Consider the following 25,425-nt stretch of genomic DNA (forward strand, 5'->3'; position numbering starts at 1 on the left):
TTCAAGGTATAAGCTTCCTCTACACCAAATTTCATCGAAATCGATCCAGCCGTTTGAGCGTGAAGATACAACTAACTTACAATCCAAACACAGTCGCATACTTTCGCATTTATAACATCATATTTTATGGAGTTTTCATTAAAAGTTTTTTTCAGATATTGCTACAACTATTTTAAATGATATTAGCTTTCTATAATTTTCCACTATCCCCTTTCAATTCGAAACGTAATTATGAAAATTATTAGTTAAAGGAGTAAAGTTTCTTGACTGTATACGCACTAATAGTCAATTAAAGTCAAGATATTAAGTCTAATGATTTAAGTTAGAAAAGATAATTTTAATAAGTTTGCCGACAACTTGTCTTTGCAGGCTGACTTTCTAGCATTTCCAGTTTACCTTATTCAACGGAAACATATCTTCATGATAAATTTTTATCATGTTTACAAACTATGTGGAAAGCAAATTCATCTAAATCTGTGCAGTAGTTTTGAGTAAAACTGCGATAAATACTCTTCCAACCATTTCCAGTTTTGATGTTCCGCCTTCAATTCATTCACTTCTTACTAAGGGATATCGTATTGCCCAGGCAACTGGGTCAAGGAGATCAGATCAGGCAGAATCAGGTAAGGAGGCAGTCGCTCCTTATAAAACAGTCATACTTAGCAGATCCAGATTAACTGGAAGCCGTCCCAAAAAAACAGTGTTGGGAAAAGGCTGATCATGATAATGTTGACTTATTCAAGGTAGAATCAAGTTCCCTATCAAATTCGAATGGAGATCGAGTGTGTAACCTGGAATCATCTACTAATACTTGTGTGGCATGAGTTGGAACTATGTTCAATCGTCAACTAGCAACGCTGATCAAAACTATACCTTCTTTATCTTAGTGTATATCTATAGTATGTACCATTTTAGGACCGAATCAAAATAAAAAAACAAGAAAAGAAAGATTGTTGGTCAACCTAACATCTTAGGTATTCTTTTATTCATTTAAAAAGATATACACATCCTTTTACATTATCATTTTCGAATCCAAACATATTTGTAGTCATTGCTAAAGATACAGGAACCACAAGATTGCTATCAATAGTTACGCCACCTGACAAAGTGTCACTCATAAAAATAGCAGAAAAGGATGTAGAGACACTGAAAGGCAGTAATAATGACGCAATCTCTCAACATTATCTACCATTTTCAATATGAAACAAGAAACTACGCAGAATCAGATTTAGGTAAAGATTAGCTTAATTGATTAATGAATAAATTACGTCTCGTAAACAGTGGCGATGTATAGGAAATGTGCGTGATTGTGAATAGGAGGTATGAGCAAAGTAGAAGTAGTGTTTCCTAATTGTTTGGTATTTAATGCATGGACAAAACTGTGTGTCATACATAAAACATAAAATAGAATTAATAAACTTTAATTTGCAAATTATTATATAACTCAACAACATCTGTGTTTGGACTACATCACTTAATATCTTGGGTTAAGACAGGAGTGCTCTACCCCGGGTCCCTGACGTTTCGGATGACACAGGTACTGACCGGGCATGGATGCTTTGGAAAGTACCTGTTTCGCATACCACAAAAAGAGCCAACCCCCGGTTGTCACCACTGTAGCAGCAGCGAGGACACGGCGCAGCACACCCTCGAGCAATGTCCTGCTTGGGCTGAGCAGCGTCGGGCACTTGCTGTTGCCATTGGTCAGGATATGTCGCTCTCAGCCGTAGTTGCCTCTATGAGTTCGAGCGAAGATTCTTGGCGCGCCGTCATGGATTTTTGTGAAGAAGTGATGGCGCTCAAAGAGAGCGCAGAGAGAACACGGGAGAGAAGTGACAATCCTCTACGCGCACGACGAGCAAGGGGCAGAAGAAGGGCACAATTTGCCCTTCTCCAGCCACCATGATTAGCCTCGGACAGCAGTCTTGGGGAAGACTGCTGTACTGTACCTAGGCAAGGACGGCGCGCGCGATGCTTCAGCGCGCCTCTTTAAGCGATGAGAAAGACACTGCTCTTCCTCTCAATGATGATGCAGCTCTTTTAGGAGCTCCCATGTCGGGGTTCGCGGTAGACTGCGAAAGCGTTCCCGCTTGGCCCCCGACTAAAGGAAGCGGGAAGCATTCCAGTGGTTTTAGCCGGTAGGAGTCCGGCACACCCCTTCGCCTTCCCCAGGGCGAAGGATGTCCATGAGGATTTCCACTGGACAAAAAAAAAAAAAAAAAAGGAGTGCTCTACCCATAAATATTTTTTTTATCTCTACTAATGCCTAATGAGAGATGTCAATTTTATCCTATAAATTAACAAATATAGATACAGTAGAAGAGAGAAAAATAATGCTAATAAACCCAAAAAGCTAGCAAAGGCAAAAGAGCCGAGACCCGAGAGCTGGCAAAAGCTAGCTCTCGGGGCACCAAGCACGTTGCGGTGTCTCCCTGCTACGAATGCAAGGGTACCAGGACGTCGAATATTTTATTTTTCTATAAACTTAGGCATGAAGTCATCTATTTCCTTTCAAGTACATCATATATGGCGCTTCGATTCCCCAATTGACCGATAACAAGCATTATACAAAAGCAATCGCAAAACCTATTACTGATAACCAACGGAAACGAATAACAAAACTCCTTACAATTAACCACACATATACGTCGACACTTCATTGAGCTTCGTCTATATTTCAATACCCATAAAGTCGATTTTCATTGGTCTTGGTGACTTTATTGCGTGTTTTACTGTACGGTGTGTGACTAAAACTTGAAACCTAGAAACTGTTATCGCATTTCGTAAATACTCGTAAGTCGTAACTATTAGTACACGCTTTGATTGCACCGGTACCTTTCAAGCTTATCTGTTATTGTTATAAAACATGTACTTTGAATTAAACGCGACATTTTTTTGATAAGATGAGGCGCCTGTCCACCTACTTGAGGAGGTACCTCAGTTTCGTCAAGTGTCAGTGTGATATTGTTCTTAAATATAAATGAAGAAGTCATGTAGACTTCTATACTAATATTATGAAGAAATGTTTCGTGAATTTTATGACGTTGTAGGAGGTAATCTCGGGATCTCCAGAATCCATTTTGTTACCAATAGAAATGCTCACTATTTTTGTATCATTGGTTATTTAGACTATTATTAATAGAGCCCAACGAAGTGTGGAAGCGTCAGGTAATATTCAGATTGGAATCGTGAAGCATTCCTATTTTAGTTTATATATTTGCTTCGGCAGGAATACTAAATTATAAGATGAAATTCGCGTACTTACAAAGAGAACCCCGAGTCAACAACGTCTCAACGTACTACGGATTCTCTCACAAATTCATAAGCTTGACCTCTTTTTAATATTAGTATAGTACATATTTGTTTAGCTATGATCTGACACTTTCATTTCATATTTCTCAAAAAAAACAGTCATAATTATTCAAAAACATTTAAATACATGTATCTTTGTTTGTTCCTTTGTTTAGTGTCAGCTTGCGAATCAAGACTTATGTTTATTCTTGTAATCAGCGTTTGCTTGACACTCTCGTGTTTGATTACCGAGCCAATCATTTGGTGACAATTTTTTTTAGGAGTGATACTTGTTTAGCTAAATTGATGCTAATATAAGAAGCGACTGCTGTATCCGCTGCATGAAGATATAGTGACGAATTATAGACATCCTAATAAGGAGCTATAATTATTAAATGTTTGAAGTGTTTTTGTAGTGGGAAAACCTATCATAGCTTTAAATTTAAAGAATTTTACAGAACTTATGATCTACAAGTCTATTTACGACATTGTCAAAATTGTTACTTAGAGACGTTCGAAAAACTAAAACTTTTATTTATCACGAAGTAATACTTAAAATGATTGTCAAAGACTACGTCCACACATCTGTCAACAGATGGCGCTGTCCTAAAAGATCCAAGCGTGCGAACATTTTTCACACAAGCCAAGTTGCAGGCATAACCCCGTCTTATAATAAGTCTATTAGCTACCTCAGTAGTTTATACTCAGCGTGACTACACCGCTACTTATCGTCACGCCGCGTTTCAAACACGTTCATTTGGACTAAACGTGCAGTAGTCTTCACAATATTCACTCCAACCGTTTCACAAGCATTATAGTGATTAATTATACACATATTTGTAAGAGATTGGACATGAACTCGTGACTGTACTGTATCCAACGTCTGTAGGACTCACACGATAAATTTTAGCTCAGTTTGACCCAAGATAGTAATGTCGTGAGTGACATTCGTTATTTGTACCGAAGGACCGTTTTAATCGTCTTGAGAGAAAGAAATTCAGAGTGTAAAAATATCTTGCTTTGTTCGAGTCACTTGACAGTCAAAATGACTTGATTTAATGACTGCAATAGACTCTTTTTAAAGAAAGAACCCCCCGATTATAAATATAACTAGTGAATATTACCGAAACTGTCAAAATTCTCTTAGAAAACAATAGTTCCCACTTTACAGTCCATCAAAAGCGGGATTTCAAGAGCAGTTCAAGAAAACGCTGTCCTTAGACATTTTATCGTCCTCCTTTCATAGTAAATTAGTACAACAATACCATACATTTCAGTCTAGTCTTTTAGTCTGCATTTACAAATACAAAGTTGCCTTAATGTAATATAAGCAAACACTCCAGACATACGATTGTGCGTATTATGCAAAAATGTAACCGCATCGGCATTATATTTTCTAATGAAACTTGTTCTTTGTATTTTATTCTTTGAAATCGTGATTGTAATTATTTATAGGATAGTTTATGACTTGTGGGTGCGTTTTAGTGTGTGGTTTGATATTTGGCTTTGTGTGATGCGTTTTTAATGTAAACGGTTGTTGGTTTACTGTTGAAAACTTTGCCTGTTTTGTTGAAATTTTGAATTTGCCTGTTTTCTGTTCCTGCATTTATTTGGAAATGCTTGCTGGAAAATTGGAGATGAAGTTGCGAGAAATTTAATTTAAATTTTTAAGTACCCAAAGACAATTTTGTTTTTCACATTAAGTGACAAATTGCTATTATTATGACTTATATGTTTATATAAGGAGTTGCAATCTGTTAAGGAAACCCATTATGTAACAAAGTTGAGCGAGAAACTCATTATTCACAATATAATTATTCGATAAATTTAATTCATTATCACCTTTAGGAAGTAAATAAATATAACAGATATTTCTATTATTAGCTTATAATGGTGTCTCTGTATCAATAATAGCATATCATTGTTGTTTATCGAATAGCTTTGACCCATTTCCTCCAAGAATAGAAGGAAGATCCTATATGGTAACTTAGGTTGTTTAAAAAAACACTCATAAAGGAAATAACATTTAAAATAAAATAGATTAACAACTTTAGTGCTTTGTTACTCCATGAGGTTTGAAGCCCGAGTGGTTCAGTGTTACCGTCAAAGTCTTCTGGCTAATTTAAATTAAAAAAAAACTGTAGCCGTATATTTTTTTTTTATTATTCTTTCTAATAAACAACAAATTCAATTAGTAGATAGGTACAATCAAGCATAAAAGTCTTTGAACTCTATGTATACCCTACTATAAATGTTAATCTTATGTATTTTTTATTTCCAGGTATGTACAGTCAAGTGCAATAGCAGTTTGTTTTGTAAGTAATATGGGATGTATTTTTGCGTAAAACCGGTATGTAAATGTTCCCAGTCTTATAATGTTAGTTGTTTCTTTGAGTTTATGATCTTGATTGTACCTTTTTATATACTTAGACTTGTTTGTGTGGGTACATGATGTACCTTATGTTGAGAATTTTATTGTAAGGCGATTTTTATTGATGACAGTCAAACGTAAAATAAGCATTTCGTGTCCAGAATCATATGATTGGAGACTATTATCAATGAGAATATTTAATAGATAGTATTTTAAAGAACCCGAAAATAAAACAATATTTCAAAACTGGAATGACATTAAAAACTTTTTTCTCAAACCTAAATTAAGGCAAATGAAAGTCCCTACTGTTTGTCCTCAAATTCAAGTCGTTCTAATCTTAAATGTATCTCTACATATCCATTCTAACTCTTATGTGCTAGGTCATGGGGTCGAAAATCCAATGGCTTGAGTAATAATATTTGTTTGACACTTAAGTTTTATTTGCAGTTGATAAGCTAATTCCGTTAACGGTGTTTTGCCCTCTGATGAAGTTAGAGGTGATATCTTGAAGATATAATATCACTTACTCATTTTAATGAGTAAACTTAAGATTTGTAGATAGTTTGTGTCTTTATTCTAGTATCTATTATATGCAGTATAACAAAAAACTTCTCGGGCAATCCCGATTAATACGAGTGAGTAAACAGTTCCATCTTTAAGATACCAAAGTAAGAGTCTTCCACACTTAAGCTACTATAAGGAGTTATAAAAAAGAATTAACAAACAGATCATTAAATAAAGTCAAAAATACATAAAAATAATTAAGTCTTGAATTGCATACATTCACAGCTACCACAAAAACAAGCAAAAATTGTCGTAAACACGAAAACACATCGCTACTTGAAAAACAATTAATTTCAGCACACGAAGCTCAACATGTACCGTCAACATGCACAATCAATTTATTTCAACAAAAACAAAAGCTGTGAAATTGGCAAAGAATCATTCACTTGCACAATTACAACTTTACATTGTTGGGGTAATAAATTACTGGAAACACGGACAGACGCCATTACCGTCACGATTTTGCTGACTCTCCCAGTAAAATTTATAGTCTCGTATAATCTGCCATATGGTTAAAGAAACAAGGATTTACTATACTCACCCTTGTGGCTAGGTAATAAGAGTGGTTTTAGTGCCGAAGTGCTACTGAAAATGTGCGCTGAAGTGCACTTTCGCACTTCATTATTAAAAACTTTATTCGATTTTGGAGTAATGTCTGTTGGTTGTCATGTTATACAGGGGGGGAAATGTCAAAGTATTAAGATTTAATACGTTTTCCAAAAGCTCGTATGCTTATGAAAAAAAATCAAAATATTTCTTACGTCTCACTGACACTGCCTATGCCTTCTTTAATAGAGCCGATATGGCTAATTACGTAGTAAACTTGAAGTGGAGACTAATAGACGCCCATTTAAAATTTCAAAGGTCAAAAATTTCTAAAGCATTGATACAATGATTTACAACCGCAAAGAAGAAAACTTTATAGGTTTATTATGCCCCGTTACAAAAAATGATTCGCTAATCTTAGAAAAGAAATTTACAAGCTCAACATCATGTTAGTTTAAAAGCGTTATAAAGTTAATGCAGGAAACTGATCTTATTCGCGTAGTACGCCATAAAAAGCTTAAATCTAAAAGGCTTTTTACCCTAGTTACATTAATGAAGCACTTATAACTTTTATAGCTATTTTCTCTATCTTGCTACCAAATAAAAGTTGTACGTGTACTAGCAAATTAATGTACACAAGTCGTTAAAACGTATCTGGTTTTTCGTCCAATGATGTAGGTAACTAATACATGAAATGAATGGAGAGATATATTTATGAGCAAAATTTTGTCAAAGAACACTTGCATTTTATTTGGCGTTTTTTGGAAGATGCCTGCATCCAATAGAATGCAACGGGCTGGGCTGATAAAGCAATGAAGATGATCAACATTTACGCCAACTATTACGTTTAAATCACAAAGCATAAGGGCCAAAAGTCCAGAAATGATTTATCCAAATACAAATTTCCTTAGAAAACTACTCCACAAAGCATCAACATTACAATTGAAACAAATTCTTATAACCTTCAAAAAGATTCGCTGACAGCATAGTGACATTATCATTTCTTTATTAAATACTTATTCATGGTTCGTTGAACCAAAACAATTGTATCTGATCACGACTAGCAAATGAATTTAGATATAGGAACTAACCTAGTTATTTGCTAGATGTTTTTATTAGCTAGAGTTGATCTCACATTTGACCTTTTTAGACACGCTGATTTATCGAATAGAGTATGTGTCGAGGTAAAAAATAGACTAGACATCTGTATTAAATTATGAATAATTAATGAAGTGGGTAATTAAGTTCTGTTAAAATGTAAATTATATTATTGAATAGTCAGCGTCGATCATCGCCTTATAGAAAATTGATATTGGCGCAGAAAATAATTTCAAATTTTAAATAACTGATCCGAAAGTAGACAATTTCGAGTCCGAAAGAAAGATACGGTAAGATTAGATTCAATAAAACCAGACAAGATTCGAATTCTTATCTCAAGGTAGCAAACACGTAATAAATTGTCATGAGTTTCCATTCCACATTCCATTAGTACAATAGAGGACCTCTAACCTTCATATCTAGAAGCTGATAAGCAGCTGACACCCTCAATACTATCAAACCTAGATCTGTTCCTACTTACCGATATTGGCAGCATATAGGCAGCGACAAACGAAATATAGAAACTACAGATACAGAACGAGCAGAATTCGTTACTATACTCCAAGATCGTGCTACAAGAGAAACGAGAACTGATTGCCATCAGCAACACCTATCACAAGTTTCCATCATAGTCCAAGTAAAAAACTTAAGCTCGTGACGCCATCGTGTCATCTAGCCCACGTATATATCGGCCATCTTAATAGGCTGTACTTGCCCGCTTTCACCAACAAACTCGATAAACAAAATCACAACAACGTCAACATGAATTCGCATAAATTCACTTGCATTCAATACGAAATGTACATTATATCTGATCGGAGGTTGTCAATGCGAAAATGGCGGCTCACAAACAATATCGGGACTGGTGAATGCCATCGGACGCACTGCGGGCGTGGTTGTCTGGACGGGGAGAAATCGAAAGACGTACGTCGTACAACCATTTTGTAATACACAATGTATAATTTAGATATCGTCTTAACGGTCAATGTGGATTAGTCACGTTTTGAGATCGCGATGCTTCCGTGACCTCTAACTTATATGGAAGCTACAATGAGTTTCTCAACACTATCGCTTTGGGCATAGTCTGTGCAACGTTTACACGAATTTATAGCGTCATAAAAATACAAAATTAGCAGCAATATCGTTTAGTTTTAAAATATGGCGATGCCTATAAAGTCTTATAAAACTAGCCATATTTATAACAATGGTTTTATGCATAGCTTTTAAAGAAGAATGTGCACGTGTGGGTATTCCTTATCGCTTTTCCCTTATGAATTGAATGAAGTCAAGCAATCAGGTTGATTTACTGCGATACCATAATACCGCAACAATGTCGTTGACTTTGAAAATGGCAATGGTGAATGAACGTTGCAGTAAATTGCACATAATTCATAAACACTAGACCGTGGTAAGGTTCCTGCTATTTCTTAATTATGTTAACGATATAAATAAATGGCACTATATCTTTATTGCCATGATTTCTTTAAATGTCTCTGGTATGTTTTAAGGAATGCGGGTAATACAATAGGTGTCGTTACAATTTAATAATAGTAAATATTTCAATGTCCAATTTCAATCTTAATTACTACATTGGCATTTTAGATAAGAATATTTTTAATCGTCACCGTAAAATAATATGAAAAGTTCGTATTCGCTTTCCTGGTATTAATTCCTTGCCTGAACTAAAAAAGTCCTCCAGTGACAATCGCATGTCAAATTATGATAAAAAAATATGACAATTTATCTACTCTCAACTTTGGTAAATTTGAAACATCTAACAAAACCGAAAGACTCCCTTTAAAACAAGCTATTAATGAGCGAGAATATTTCGTACGGCCGTTGTCAGACTTCACTTTCGTTTTTAGTTAATTGATTCATGTCTAGATAAGATGCACGTGTTTTACAAACATAAGTAAAGAAAGTGATCCATATCGCTTGTACACGATAATAACGAAGATCTGTGTCATCTGACAATATTTTAATGTGAAGCACTTTGTTAACATGATGTTTTGCTTGTATATGGTTATGGATTGTTTTTGCGATTGTTGTTGTTCGATGTTTTGTTTTATTTGTATTTATAGCTATGATTGCTTTGCGGTTATTGTAATATGTTTTATGTCTTGCTTCTTTGGTACATATACGTGTGTCTTAAGTGTCATGTTTAGTTACGATCCTTTCATTCGTATATTCAATATGTTTTGTGTTCAGAATTCGATAAGTATAAGCTGCGTGATTGAAAACAATTTTATCTCTTAATGTTATCGGTCGGAATATCCCAAATCTTACACGTCCAAACCATCACATAACATATCTAAAATCACAATTTACATAGAAACCATAACTCTAGGAACAACAGTAAGCTTTCTCAAAACTTATCTGTCCATCAAAGTAACGGCTGCAATAAAACATAACCGGAATATATTAAGATGATGTACTGCATCCAGTTTTAAGAGCAAGGCACAAGACTCACGGAGTCACGAAAGCAACCGCACGATTTATGTACAGTCTTAAGTGAGTTGACAAACGTTTTCGTTCGAAATTGGGTCGTTGTTGATTTGTCAAAACATCGACGTGTTGAAGTGATGATGATTTTGAACTTCATCTTTGTACTCACTAGAGACACTACCAGTACCTTTAATTTAGGCTAAGATCGAATACAATACATCAACTCCAACATGAGTTATGCTAGTGCCATTTTTTGAGTCTACTAATCCTCTATATAGAAACAAATTTATAGATACAAGCGAAGATATAATAAATGAACAGTGCATCAAAACGTTCTTAGAGGAAAACCCAGTAAGAAACTAAGATTCAGCCTTGTACAATCGTAATGACCACATTGCTATACAGACTACAAGTTACGCGATCAAAGTTAAGAAGCTTATCATAGGATTAAAGTTTCATTCAATATTTCGACATACCTTAGTGCTATCTAATAGAGCTTAAGAAATTCTGTTCGGAACAAAGTTTGCTTCGAGAATTTCATCATCTTTGTTGGTTGGTACATCTTTTTGAAGTATTCTTTGGCTTGTATCTCTTACAATAGCTAATGTGGATGTAATAACATTGGATTTTTTAGCCTTATTAAGACATTGGTTTCTTTCTTTTCCTTTTTCAATCTCATCAACATTCTTTCGAATTACTCAAAGCATGATTTGGTAATTTTTCATTCTTTCTTTTCATTTCATTTCACGAAATCCAACGCTTTTTCCTCTAACTTCTAATGAATCATTGAATAGTATGGTTATTATCAATCAAATCTTTTTTGTGTTGACAAAGGAAGTGGTCTAGCAAGTATTGGCGTAACTTTTGAACTTGACATTGAACTTTAAAGTCCATTAACTTCAGTAATATTAGAGATCACATCCAATAAAGTAGGAGCTTTGATGTCGGTATAGTCAAAGCTCACGGTATAATGTGTTGCATTTAATGATAATGATCACGCATAAATAGCAGTGCGTCGCTAATTCATCGCCCACGATGGTACGAACATTTTCTTTGGTAATAAGAAGCTGTTATATTTCGTTACATGACTTGCGAACATTATTTTAATTTATTAGATCAGCAATTTTAATTAAGGTAATCTTAAAAACAGGACTTGACAATGATTAAATTTTAGAAGCAATTTTATTTTTTAATAAATATTCGATGCCACACTTTTTTTTTTATTGATCGTCAGACTTTTGTTCTACTAGAACCAAGGAGGTTTTCTCTTCTCGAGTGCTTATGTATCCATATCCATTCGTGCGATTTAATGCGTCAATAAATTTCTCTGACTTCAATCAAATATAATCACATGAAAAAGGAACCTGTAATATTTCCTAAGAAGTATCATTTTAATCGAGGTAAAAGCAACTCCAGTATCCTCGATGGTCATATATCCAGTTTTAGAGTCAATGACATTCGTAGAAGGCTTAATGTCACTTATAGGTAAATCAATCATTGATAGCAATAAAAATATCTAACTAAACAGTTCAATGAATCAGATATTTTTTTTCTTGTATTTAACACTCGAGAAATACTTGCAATCGCCTTGTATGTAGTTGTAAGACCAAAGACAGAGATCTACATTCACGCTTTAGTAGACTAACGTTATTTAATGAGTACTTAGCTTTGAAAAGAGTTCCCGTTTCACTAATACGGTGAAGGATTTAAAGTTATTGACGTTGGAGATAAGATGAATGGAATCTTTCATTGTCTAATGGTTAAAGATCTATGGATATGCGTCTAGGTGTACGGAACACCGCAGGTGGCGCTGTTACGATGGTTTTAAACCCTAATATGGTGATATAGGTGGTGTTAAAGGTAGATTACAGGGAATATACGATGGGTCAAATTGAATTTATTAAACAACAGCTGCTGTTTCTGGCTCAGCTACTTTCTATCCACTGATTGATGATAAAATGCGTTACAATAGACCTCATTGCCACTTAAAAGCAGAAGTCCGTTTTTGTTGCCCTTTTGTTTCAAATTATTTTTTAAAAGGCTACGAAGTATTTTTAGCTGCTCTTTTGAAACTTTTATCAGCCAGTATCTAACAGTGCTCGTCTTTCACCTCACGCTCAAATAAACTTTATAGCATGTGCATTTTTACAAATTGCTATCACAAACTCTATGACGCATAATTAGTGACTTGCTAATTACCATTTCCCATGTACAAAGTCCAAGCTCATTAGAGGTTCAATTAAGTACCGACTACCGTTATGCGATAGCCGCTATCAGATGCTATTGCGATGACATTGATTCAATTTGATTTATTTCTTGGGATGGTGTTTTGATTAAATTAGAATTTGCTTCCTTAGGTATGCTAATATTTAGAACAGTTATGATTTATGGGGTCAATGTTGACGTTAAGGTTGTTGACCTAGTGGATACTAACTCGGTGAGTTACTGCTGTTTGCAAAATGCTCTAAAATGTAGATTTCGAAACAAAATTCAAAGAGCAAATAAAAGTATAATGGTAAAATAAATTAAATTTTCTTCTTCGCCTTATTCTGGTCAAATTTTGAGTTTTAGCCACATTTCAGTGGGTGTTTTTTTTGCAACATCGTCAAAATCTTGAACTTTTTGATAAGCTATTTCTTATTGCCTAAATTTTCAATAGAAAACTTCATCAAGATTTGAGAGGAACGTTCTTCAAGAGACGTCATTAACCAACGAAATATCTCCATACTCTTACAATGCCAAGGACTCTATATTAAAGCAGATGTTTTGTCTGATTGATCACTAATGTCTACATATATTTCAAAGCTTGAACCGACGATCTAAAACATGTTTTTGTCTTCCAAAAATAGCCTTCAGACAGACGGACAAAAAGTAAAAAACAAAGGAATGAAGTTGGGACTGTTTACATTGGATTCTTGTATCCGGACGGTTGTGTTGACGATGTGATATGTAGTGATTTTAATGTCATATTTTTATTAAAATAACGAATCGATATCCTCAGCTGTTGGATCTATATTCCTTTTTTATTAATATGAGTATTAGTAAAAATATATAGTACGGCCGTGCAGCTATTTAAAGCGCATTTCTAAATGTACGCCGACTTAGTATTAGGGGCCTATATTTTTAGATGGATGGCGTCAAATAGGTAGGTTTCCGAGATAATTGAAAAGTCTAAAGTCATAAATAAATTTTGTCACAGCACAACGTCCGCTCTTCTTAAAGTTACTCACGATATTAGGGCGGGCATGGAGGATACTAAGGCTACTGTCGTGGTACTGGTTGATTTCTCGAACGCCTTTAATACCGTGAGTTATGATATTCTCCTCTCTATCCTAGACACCCTAATGATGTCATCTGCGGCTCTGATCTGGTTTTCTTCATATCTTCGGGGTCGCCGGCAATCGGTTCGCGTCGGTGAATCTTCGTCGAATTGGTGCGAGCTGAATTCCGGTGTTCCCCAAGGCGGCATAATTTCTCCTTTACTTTTTTCTATTTTCATTAATCTTATAACTCAAGGTCTTCAGTGTTCGTATCACCTATATGCTGACGACTTGCAGCTTTACGTGCAGGCTAGTGTGGGGGACATTTCCAGGGCGATAGACTTGATCAACGAAGACCTTGATCACGTCCGGGACTGGTCTGAGAGGTTTGGTCTGGTGGTGAACCCCTCTAAGTGCCAATCGATTATCGTAGGCAGTCAACGCACGCTTCGCAGATTGGAGGAGTTAGCCGTTCCCCCCATCGTATTCAATAGCTCAATTATTAGCGTCAGCCAAACTGTAAAAAATCTTGGCCTGCTCATGGACTCATCACTGAGTTGGCAAGCTCAGGTCACTAGTGTGTCCCAGAGAGTCACTGGCACGCTACGAAATCTTTACCGCCTAAAGAACTTTCTCCCATCCAAAACGAAACTGATGCTTGTGCAAACCCTAATTTTCCCAATCCTAGACTATGCCGACGTGTGCTACTTAGACCTGAATGCAGATCTCCTAAATAAATTAGATAGACTTCTGAATAACTGCATTCGATTTATTTTTAACCTTCGCAAATACGACCATGTGTCTGCTTACCGTACCCAACTGCGCTGGCTGCCGATCCGGGAGCGCCGAAGTGTACGAACTCTTTCTTTTCTCTACTCTATCTTGTTCTCTCCCACCCCTCCTGCTTACTTAACGCCCTATTTTCGTTACTTATGCGACAACCATGGCCGTGACCTTCGGTCTTCTAATAATCGTCTTCTCCTCTGCCCTTCTCATAGCTCTAGCTCTGTTCACTCTTCCTTTCTAGTCCAATCCGTTCTACTATGGAATGCCCTTCGTCTCGAAATCAGGACGTCCACAAACCGCAATGTGTTCAAATTAAAGGTTCGCAAATTGTTTCTTATGAAACTGGCAGAGTCGTCATCACAAGAATCTCACCTTGTCTAATATATTATATATGTATGTTTATGTAGATAATTTTACGTAATAGTATTCCCCGGTTATTTAATTGTATGTATTAGCTGTCTATTATATATATAGGTAGATATATTTGTGTGTATATGTGTGATTGTATATATTTTTAATTTCATCGACTGTCTTTTCTGATTATACACCCACTTCCCGTTTCTCGGCACCACCTCTTGGTTGACTGGTAGAGAATGCCTTTGGCATTAAGTCCGCCATTGTACTTGTCTGTATAAGAAGTATAAATAAATAAATAAATAAATTTTGCAAAACATTGCTTCAACATCCATTTTCATTACTATTTCAGTGTAAACAATTTAGATGTTGTAAAATATACGTCATGAAACATAACAATAACTGCACAATGAACAAACTCGGTAATATTATGTCTGGTACTAACTAACAATATAGTCTTGACTGCTTGTAAATTCTAGACCTATATTTAGACAATTGGACATAAAATTTGTCTTATTATTGAGATGTTCATATTATATTGCACTTTGTTTTAACATTCGTTCAGCCATCATAACGCTAAGACTTTTCTCAAGGTAGGTTTGGGTCAGCTTCTAGCCTCATCAAATTCCTCTGAAAACTCCGAAACCCTAGACAACGCAAGAATACAAAACGAATAGAATTTGACACTTCGACAAAATATAAAACCTTAAATCTTTAGAAATGACATTTTTCTTTTCGTCAAGTGACGTGACTTTGAGTTGTCAGTTCAATAATTTGCAGTTTAATTTTTTCTACAAGTCGTGATAAGCTTTATTTACATTATGATATATATCTCATAGTAAGACTGGTTGACAGAATAAGTCTAGGATCATGATGAAATAAGTCTATATAAGCAGTTCTATTCGAAACAACTTTTGCAATGATGAACGTAAGCCATTTGGCTATCTCCATCAATAAATACTTCCCTATCTACACTTTTTCACTGAACCAGACCAATTACTGTAATCTTAGACTTAAATATTTATAAAATGGGTATGTTTTATATAGGGTTGTACATATCTGTAACCGAATCCATCAGATATCCGAACTGTAGCTTTTAGGGATAAAAATGTTTCGTATGATTTTAGATTTGGTTGAAACATATTTCGAGTTTTTCGGACAAACAAAGTAAGTTTATAAGGAATCTTTAAGTTGAATTAGTCATTATCCGAAAATTTCGGATACTCCAAAGTAATATCAAATCAACATGATATAGTTTCGATTTATCCGAAACGTTACCGTATCATAATATCCGAAACCTCACACCCACAACACTAGACACAAAATCCTTGCCCATAAGGTACTAATGGATAAAACGTTCAGAAAACATTATTAGCTGATAAAGTTTGTCGTAAATCTGTCTGTCTGCGCACTTATCTCGGTTTTATCAGTATGTGAAAGCTTGATGGTAAGTGAGGTATTGAATGTAATGTATTTAGTAGTAACGTGCCTTCGGATAAGTACTATGTGGTAATGGGTTATGTAAACGAGAAGCAATATAATAATGTAGAAAAAATAAACTGTGAAAAGTGTAAAAACATAAAAGAAATTAAAATTATGTATCTACTTTATATTGGAAATAGCTTACAAACTTCGGTCTTGTTTTTATGAGTCGGTAGTATGACATTGGTAAATACACCTTATTTTATAAGACTACGTACTTATAATAGGAATACGGATCCATTTTTTTTGAAAACCGGACAAAAATGTTAGTAACGGAACCCAATACTGAGGCACCGCTATGTGTCGGTCTGACTGTCACCAGACTATATCTTATACACCCTGGCTGCTGGCCCAAATCCAAAGATTCTCAACCAAAATCCTTATTCCTGAATAAAAAAAAACTTTAGGGATGAAGAACATACTTACTACTCATACTATACATGCTTTTCTAATCGTGGATGCTAAACTTCAACAAGTAGTAATCGCAAATAATAATACTAAACGCATAGACCACACGTACAGGTGACTAGAATTAATGTTCATAAAACGCTTCCAGCATATTGATAGTGAAACAATAGAAAACCAAATGAAGCTCGCACCTAACTTCCTACCAATACCTCTAAAAGCTCTGTTGCAATCGTGGAAGGGAGACAACACCATTCGTTGTGTATAGCGGTGTCTCGCTTGCTCAACAGTTTTTGAGCGCTGGTGGTAGTCCGGTTCATCAGTCGTGAGAAATGGTAATGATTACTATTTTTGTTCTGAATGGTCTTTAGAGATTTAACGATGGTCAGCTGATTTCCAGGTTCAATGGACTTGCTTCATTTGGTTAGTAAAAATTTTTTTTTCAGATTTAAGATAAAAATATTAGCGTAGAGACTATGAGTTGCTGAGGAGTCAATATTGAATATTTAAAAATTTCCGATTCCCATCAAAAATTAAAAATCCATTTCAGTTTAAAGTTCCCAATAAGACCTCTGCATGTTGGACCTGTGTCTCCTCCTACTCAGTAATCCTGTGAATTAAAAGGAAAAAATACCATAATTAAGCAAGCCCCATAAATTAAAGCTCCTAATTGTATTATATCGTGGTTATTCAATCAACCTTAACCAAATCTCAAACGAGCATAATTTGTTCACTATTTATAAACCTAATACATTCATTTAAATTCATCTATCATTTAAAATATTATATTACTAGCTGTTGCCCGCGACTTCGTCTCCGTGGGTAGAAGATATAAGTTATGATTTATACCTGCCCTGATTTTTCACATTTTCCATTGTATCTTCGCTCCTATTAGTCGCAGCGTGATGGTTTATATCCTAAAGCCGTCCTCGATTAATGTTCTATTTAACACAAAAAGATTTTTTCAATTTGGACCTGTAGTTCCTGAGATTAGCGCGTTCAAACAAACAAACTCTTCAGCTTTATATATTAGTATAAAATATATTAGTATAAATTACCAAACCCAACACTTGTTACCACGCTTGTCATGTGGAACGCCCCTTGTTACTGCTTGGACATTTCCACCCCCAAATTAGGAGCGTGACGCATTTGAACCATGGATACAGGTGTGAGGTCCAAGGTCATGCTAATAGAATTATATATTTTGGTATTGCACTGGTAAACCAAATGGCTGGACAAATTTCAACGAATTGGTGAAGACATACTGACATATTTTATGTATACATCGACAACTTATATCCAACGTTACAGGAGGGTAATATTTTCACCGCTATAACCAACGTCTAGGCAGCTGAGTAACAGCTAGTCCTTTAATAATTTCCAAGACCACGTCACCTCAAGTCAAACTTGAAGGCATATGAGAAAATCTCAAAAAAAAATTACTCCAACAAGCAATATTGTACCTATCAGGAGCAAAACACACTCGTTTACTTCCAAAAAACACAAACCCACAAACGGACCCCACTATTAATATCGGAAGCATCTTATCTAAAGCCAATAGGTTTAACCACACATGTTAGGTGCCGCTCTAGATAGCAGATAACTACACAAATATTAAGAAATCGATCGACTGACCATACCATGTATGATTCTAGTTTAACGATGTATTGACTTAAGAATACTTCAGAGTTTTAGAGTACCTATATACGTTTGAGAATTAATAAGACGGTGGCGTAAATTAGATTAATGACATATTTAAATACCATAAAGTATTCGGTAATTTAAAAACGTATATTAAAATTTCTTACCTAATCTATTTCTTTAATTTTTTGGAGTTTAAAAATGCATCTAATATTCTTCGGCAAATTTAACGACACCTTTAACGACACCTTTAAATGTCAGCTCGTATTTTCGAGATGAAAACGCATCAAAGACACGGACAAGTAAATTTGCTTGATAAATATTATCCTCCTTTTAGCATAGTCGGTTAAAAAGGTGTTCATAAAAAGACAGGATATTTTAAATCTTATAGATATCTATTTCCACTCCAATATTAATCTTATTGCGCTTGGAAAACTGTCAATTTTTCAACTGTCACAAGACAAACTTAATTTAAGGTTAGTATTTTTAGACAAAAAATAACAGTATTATCCCACTATACCAAGTTTAAATTATAATAAAACAGTTTTTTTTTTGTACAATACATAGCACTGGTGTTATACGATTGATAGAAAACGCCCTTGGCAATAGCTCAACAATTCAATTGAAATATTTTTACGATCCGCATTTGTTTATTTTGTAAAATTCATTGATTGTATATACAACTAGGTGTTGCCGCGACTTCGTCCGCGTGCTTAGAAGATATAAGTTAGGAATTTTTGAACGGAAGCCTTCAAAGATGAATAATTATCCCTGTTTTTCTCTCCTATTAGTCGCAGCGTGATAGTATTTAGCCTAAAACCTTCCTCAATTAATGGTCTATTCAACACAAAAATATTTTTTCAATTTGACCAGTAGTTCCTGAGATTAGCGCGTACAAACAAACAAACAAACAAACTCTCTAGCTTTATATATCAGTATAGAAGTATAGATACAATGTATGATCGAACTCTAAGTTTTACGCGTGTCACGTATGTGCTACGTACTTTTGCTAATTTATTTTCAACTTTAATATACATGTAAAAACTCACATGTTTTTCAACAACTTTAAGGCGGAAAGCCAGTGTTTAGGCGATAGTAAACTTGCTTGAATATGGTCTGTTATGTGTCAAGAGTCCGTGTTACTGGCTTCGCAAGATTAAAACGATATTGAAAATGTATTGTGTGAATATGTTTGTAAAATTCATGACTTCGAATGCATCATCTTAATTATATTTTAGTATCCATATTATCTCTAGAAGTAGACGAATAAGGCTATAGTGCTACTTTACTGGATGGATTTTATATTTCCTACTAAAGTTAATTACTAATATAACAACATACTAATATAAACTAGTCACTAACCTAAAAAACTGACTGTTTTTTGTATCCGTGTCTGTCTGTGGCATCATAGCTCCTAAACGAGTGAACCAATTTGTATTTTTATTTTGCCATTAGCATGACGTTAAACTTTAAAATTATTTTATCCTTTGTCATGTGATCTGCTACCATGCTATTTCTAGGTACAGCGATCTTCAACAACTTTTTAACTTCAGTCTTTCAACGATCCATTTTCACCCAATATACAGGAAACAAATGTTTCAAAAGAAACATTCTCAAATACAACAGCATGAGTATCAACACACAAGATCAACAAATCAATCTGGCCAATTAAGTGTATAACAATTACAGCACCGCATAACTGATTCTGTGAAGCAATTCGCGATTGCAATACATAATTGTCGTTCATACAGCGATGGTAATAATAATTGAGCCTATTGATGTCATACGAGCTTCAATGATGTACTTGTAATATGATTTATTTTAGCTAACGATATGGAAAGTTCCTTGTTTAGTGTTAATGCTCCTAACAACTATGACAAAGTCTTTTTTCATACAAACATTATATTGGCCAAAAATGATTTTTTGAAAAATTATTTTGCAAATACCATTTTAAATACCAAAAATCTATTCATTGAATATTATTGATAGATATATTGATAGTTGACAATGCACCTTTTGTTATAAGTTCCGAATTTATCACAATCAAATACTATTACTACGGTAATCCTAGACGGAGATAATAAACCTTTCACTTACTCCACCGTACCCAAAACCCAACTATTTCACACTAGCAAGTTACAACAAAGTACAATCAAACAAACAGACTCGAATCGTACCTCGACAACTGTCCAGTTGGGAGGGTAAAAAAAACGAGTTTAGAAGCAAAACGCGGTATACCGAGACACGAACACACCTGCCCCAAACTATTTTCTAAAACAAACACCATCAAGGTGCTGTGTAGGACACAAAAGAGGGTTTACTTCACTCAAACAAGCCCTCGGTAGGGACGGGGAATTTGAAAGGCTTGGCTAGGAAACATTCTAAAAATACAGTGTATTATTGAAGAGGTAGAATGTCTGGCGGTGTTAGGAGACAAGCAAAGAAAATTAAAAACAAAATATTAGGATCGATTTATTTATTTTATATGTACTTGACCTAGTCCAATATGTTTGATAGAACACATAAATCAACAATAATTTCTAAAAGCGCTGTAGGTAGAGAATATTTTTTTTTACATAGAAACACCTTTAATGAGAAACCAATAAAATGGAATATCCATGTTATTGGGTTCTCATTAAAATATAAGTAATAAATAAATCATTTTTTTTCATACTTTATTAAATAAAACTTAAATAGTCCACAAAACAGTCGATCAATAGTTTTGAAAATCAAAACCCGATCAATCATCAAAACCAAACAGACACGCATACAAAAGAAATACCAAAGACCAGTTGTTATAACATTACAAAGTCCAATAGAAAATAGAACAATAACCAGCCAATTTGAAATGCATCTAATTTTAAATCATACAACTGCCATCGTCCAAGGATATATCAATGAAAAGCTGCAACTTAATATAGTGACAATAAATATTAATATAACTCAAGGCGATATTAATGCGTGAAACGCAGTGGACTTTGTCACAATCTATATATTTGCATTGGTAGGATAAAGTACAGTCAACAATTTCTTATTTCTTTTAGTTCTAAATCAAAGTCAAAAAACCATGGCGCCTTATGCTTTCTAAAGCATTGACCATGTTAAAAAGAAAACATGAGATAAAGCTATCTACTAATATTATTTAACAAAGTTTTCATACTACAGGCGGGAAAAGAACGCAATATCTGAGGGCACGGCAGTGCCCCTGCCAAGTCTCGAGCAAAACGGGCACGGCCGTACCATCTTTTCTCGAAGCGATTCGCGGCTGTTTCGCCCCCCCTGTATCTTCGACGTGGACAAAGCTAGGAGTTTAGCTTTTCGGGGAATAATAGTAGGCATTAGAACAAGCTTAAGTTCGAAATTACATGCCAATTGAATTAATGGTTTAGGAGTTACGGTCGATCAAAGTTACACCATTTTGTCACTCACTGACTCACTGACTCACTGACTCACTGACAGATCATCAAAAATCTAAGGTACTTCTAGCAGACTTAGAAACTTCAAATTTTGCACCAAGATAGGTCCTTAGCCACATATAAAGGAAAAATTATAAAAACATTAAAAAATAATATGCCATAGAAAACAATTTTATATTTGCGGTTTGGCAAGAACATTATGTATGGATTTTGACTGCATTGTTAACTTTGTTCGTTGTTTAAGTACCTATTCAATTGGATGAATACATACATAGAATAGAAAAGAATAATATAAATGTAATACACAGACTATCATTACCTAATACAAATTAATACATAAAATTCATAATTCATTAAATTAATAAAGCTAAAACTCCATTGTATTGCGATAAATATTGTATGCGCGCTCGATAGATGGCGTTGTACGTGTCTGAATCGCGCTATGGTTTCGTTACAAAGCGCAGTCTAAGTAGTACTTCAGAATAATTCGATAATTTTCATTTGATAGCGCCACCTGTCTATGAAAAACCATTTCGAAACTAAAAAATATTGTAGTGATAATTGATATTCGGAGAACTTTACGTGTTATTTAGTTTAGTTTAGCTATAGTTTGTAAGTTAGTAGATATATATATGCATATATATATAAGTTTAAGCTTGTTTACATTAGAAGTAACGAAGTCTCAGAGAAGAAACAAAAGAGATAGAGATAGAGAATGGGTTCTAAGCAAAGCAGTAGCTGAAGTCCTAGAAATTATGACACCTAAAAAAAAAGAAAGAAATACACTTGCAAAAAATAAATGAGATCATACCAAAAACATTAAATGTAAAAAAATGCCAAGTCTCTCGATGCAGTCTTTCCATCGTAAAAAGTTTTGAGATCTCATAGAAGCCAAGTCCTATTCAAAATATTTTGTAGTTATAAATCAACATTTAGTAATTGTATCAATAGTTTTCTTTATATTATAATTATAGTGACTTGGCAATGAGCACAAGAAGAAACAAATAAAACGGCATATTTGTAGGAGTTGAAAGTTACACACACCGCATGCGTAAACATTAATATCACAAAATTAATTTTCTTTTGGTTTATCCGTGTCGTCCCAACCGAATTTCGGCAACGGCAGTCAGTCTTAGTGTACTCTCGATTCATTTACTTTCATAAAGCGATGGCCCGTAAGGTATTCTTAATTATTGTATTGGAGCATGTAGTCGGTAGTGACCATCATGATTCACACATAACAAATAATCTGATCACTGGTCTCGTCAGTAACATTTGCACATAATTCCAGGCATCAAGCAGCTTTTAATTTGTGCTCATTGCCAAGTCACTATAATTATAATATAAAGAAAACTATTGATACAATTACTAAATGTTGATTTATAACTACAAAATATTTTGAATAGGACTTGGCTTCTATGAGATCTCAAAACTTTTTACGATGGAAAGACTGCATCGAGAGACTTGGCATTTTTTTACATTTAATGTTTTTGGTATGATAATACATTACCGTGTCCAAAAAACATTGGTCTGCAAACTCGAGAACCAATAATGATGATCACGGTTCAAGTTGTAATGGAGAATTAAAGCTTTCATTATAATACCACCCAGTAATTATAAGTTATGATTGCTATAAATTAACCTCATTTTGAAGACATCATTGTTATGAAGATATTAATGATGTAAGCTAATGTAATCATCATTAGAGAAAGGTATAAAAAGTTTTATAAATGAGTTATGAATTGTGGTCTCTCATTACGTTTTGGATGGGTTGGTTTGAATCGAATCTTTGAATAATTATTTTGTTCATGTTATTTTATGATACAAACTGTCTTTTTGATTTACATAAAAGTATCCACACAAAATCTTGAACCGAATACAAAACCCGAATTTAGCAAATTTCCAAAAAAAAAGAAAATGCTGAATAAACTCCAAGAAAAAATGTCTGCTGGAAAGGAATAAAGCTGCTATAAAAGAATAAGCACCATCGTACATCTTCAGTTTTATGTCCTATTTTCTACTATTTTTGTGGATATAAACTACTAGCTGTTGCCCGCGACTTCGTCCCCGTGGGTAGAAGATATAAGTTATGATTTATACTTGCCCTGTTTTTTTTCACATTTTCCATTGTATCTTCGCTCCTATTAGTCGCAGCGTGATGGTTTAAAGCCCTTAAAGTCCTAAAGCCTTCCTCGATTTATGGTCTATTCAACACAAAAAGATTTTTTCAATTTAGACCTGTAGTTCCTGAGATTAGCGCGTTCAAAAAAACAAACAAACAAACTGTTCAGCTTTATATATTAGTATAGATTAAATAAATTTAATAAACAAGATGAGACGAACTGAACAACATAGAAAATTCTAAAACCTATGGAACAAATTCTCACTTGAAACTTACATTATCCACTACTGTTTGTTCTTCAATCAAATCAATTTCGTAACCTTAAACAAATACAAAAACTTCTAATCAAGAAGAGAGAAAGTAAATCTACATAATGAGAACTTAATGAAATGTCTGTTAGCAGTCGAATAGGACATCAACCGGAATGACTGGACAATTCCGTACAAAGGCTTCACAGTATTTTACTTGCGAAACTTTGATATCATTAACAATGGCCAGTATTTTATTGTCTAAGTCGAAAATTGGGATTTTGAAATTCTTGGGTTCAACTGTAAAATGTAAATACTATAAATCAAAAATAAGTATTCACATTTTCCTTGTATGATTATTCTTCTCTTTGTTTTGTTTTATAATCCTCTAATTCTGTAACTTCTTTGTTTTGTAATTATTCGAGTGTCATTGTTCACGTTACTTCCTTCCATTTGACAGTATTTACTCTATTTTATGGCACTCTATCTTTGCCTTCGGTATCATCATTATCCTTGTAATATTTTTCGTATAAATTTTCTCTGTATTACTCAACTTTTTCAAACATGACTATTTCATCAGTAGCTGCCATTGACCAACCTATCAATGCCACCCAGAAAATGTATTGTATGTTGCTTTAAAACAAACAAGCCTATTTATATTGATAACAGTACGTGCTTTGAAGCTTTATGCGTTTTCCATCGACGTTTAGTCGCGAGATTTTATCATGCGACACAATATGAAAGACAAGTTGACTTTATCTACAAGTAAACTCTCTAATCTATGACATGTTCATTATTCTTTTGAAATAAATATTGAAGTGCCTGCTTAAGTAAACTCAAGTATTGATCATTAACAGTTTTGAGAAGCGTTTCCTGGACGATAAGTTTGTGACTTGGAGATGAATGAAACATTTCACACAATCGTAGTAAGGAAATCCGCAGTCCGTTTAATGTATTCTGGACATATGGCTTATAGAAATGCGATATAAGCGCCACCTGCAATCTCACAGACGTGACGTGCTGCGCATTAACTACTGTGATTGACACTTGATTATAAACACGGTTGCGTCGAAAATCAACAGTTTTGAGAATATGAGCACGTAGATGTTGACGACATAAATCTTGTTTGGAATACGCGTAATCATATGAATAAACATTATAGATTTACAAGTGTTACTTTAATATTCTTTATAGGGCTTCCTCCTCCTTATAGAAATTTCGTAAGTGCCCTTCCTTACCTTAGTAAACAATAAAATAATGCTTGTTGTGATGCAATGCGTTATTCTTCAGTTCAATTAATTGTTTCTTTTTCAAAACAATTGCCATCTACTCCATCCCGATCTAGATTCTTCGAATTATTTTCTCTTGTTTTAACATCAAATGCTTCTTTGTTAAT

The 25,425-nt window shown here is 34.4% G+C and overlaps 1 protein-coding gene across 7 annotated transcripts in view; it reads left to right on the top strand.

The window, feature by feature from the left end:
• LOC113505309 (protein TANC2) overlaps positions 1–25,425 on the top strand; it is a 267,418-nt gene that overhangs the window by 152,542 nt on the left and 89,451 nt on the right. For 2 of the 7 annotated variants that reach the window (XM_026887935.1, XM_026887937.1), the window contains one exon: positions 5,573–5,606. The exons of 4 other annotated variants lie outside the window; for them this stretch is intronic. In XM_026887935.1, the coding sequence (XP_026743736.1) occupies positions 5,573–5,606 (34 nt within the window). Of the gene's footprint in view, positions 1–5,572; positions 5,642–25,425 lie in introns of those variants that run through there. One more of the 7 variants, XM_026887938.1, reaches the window with a different exon arrangement.

The sequence above is a fragment of the Trichoplusia ni genome, chromosome 25 (assembly GCF_003590095.1).
Source record: "Trichoplusia ni isolate ovarian cell line Hi5 chromosome 25, tn1, whole genome shotgun sequence".
NCBI lineage: Eukaryota > Metazoa > Arthropoda > Insecta > Lepidoptera > Noctuidae > Trichoplusia > Trichoplusia ni.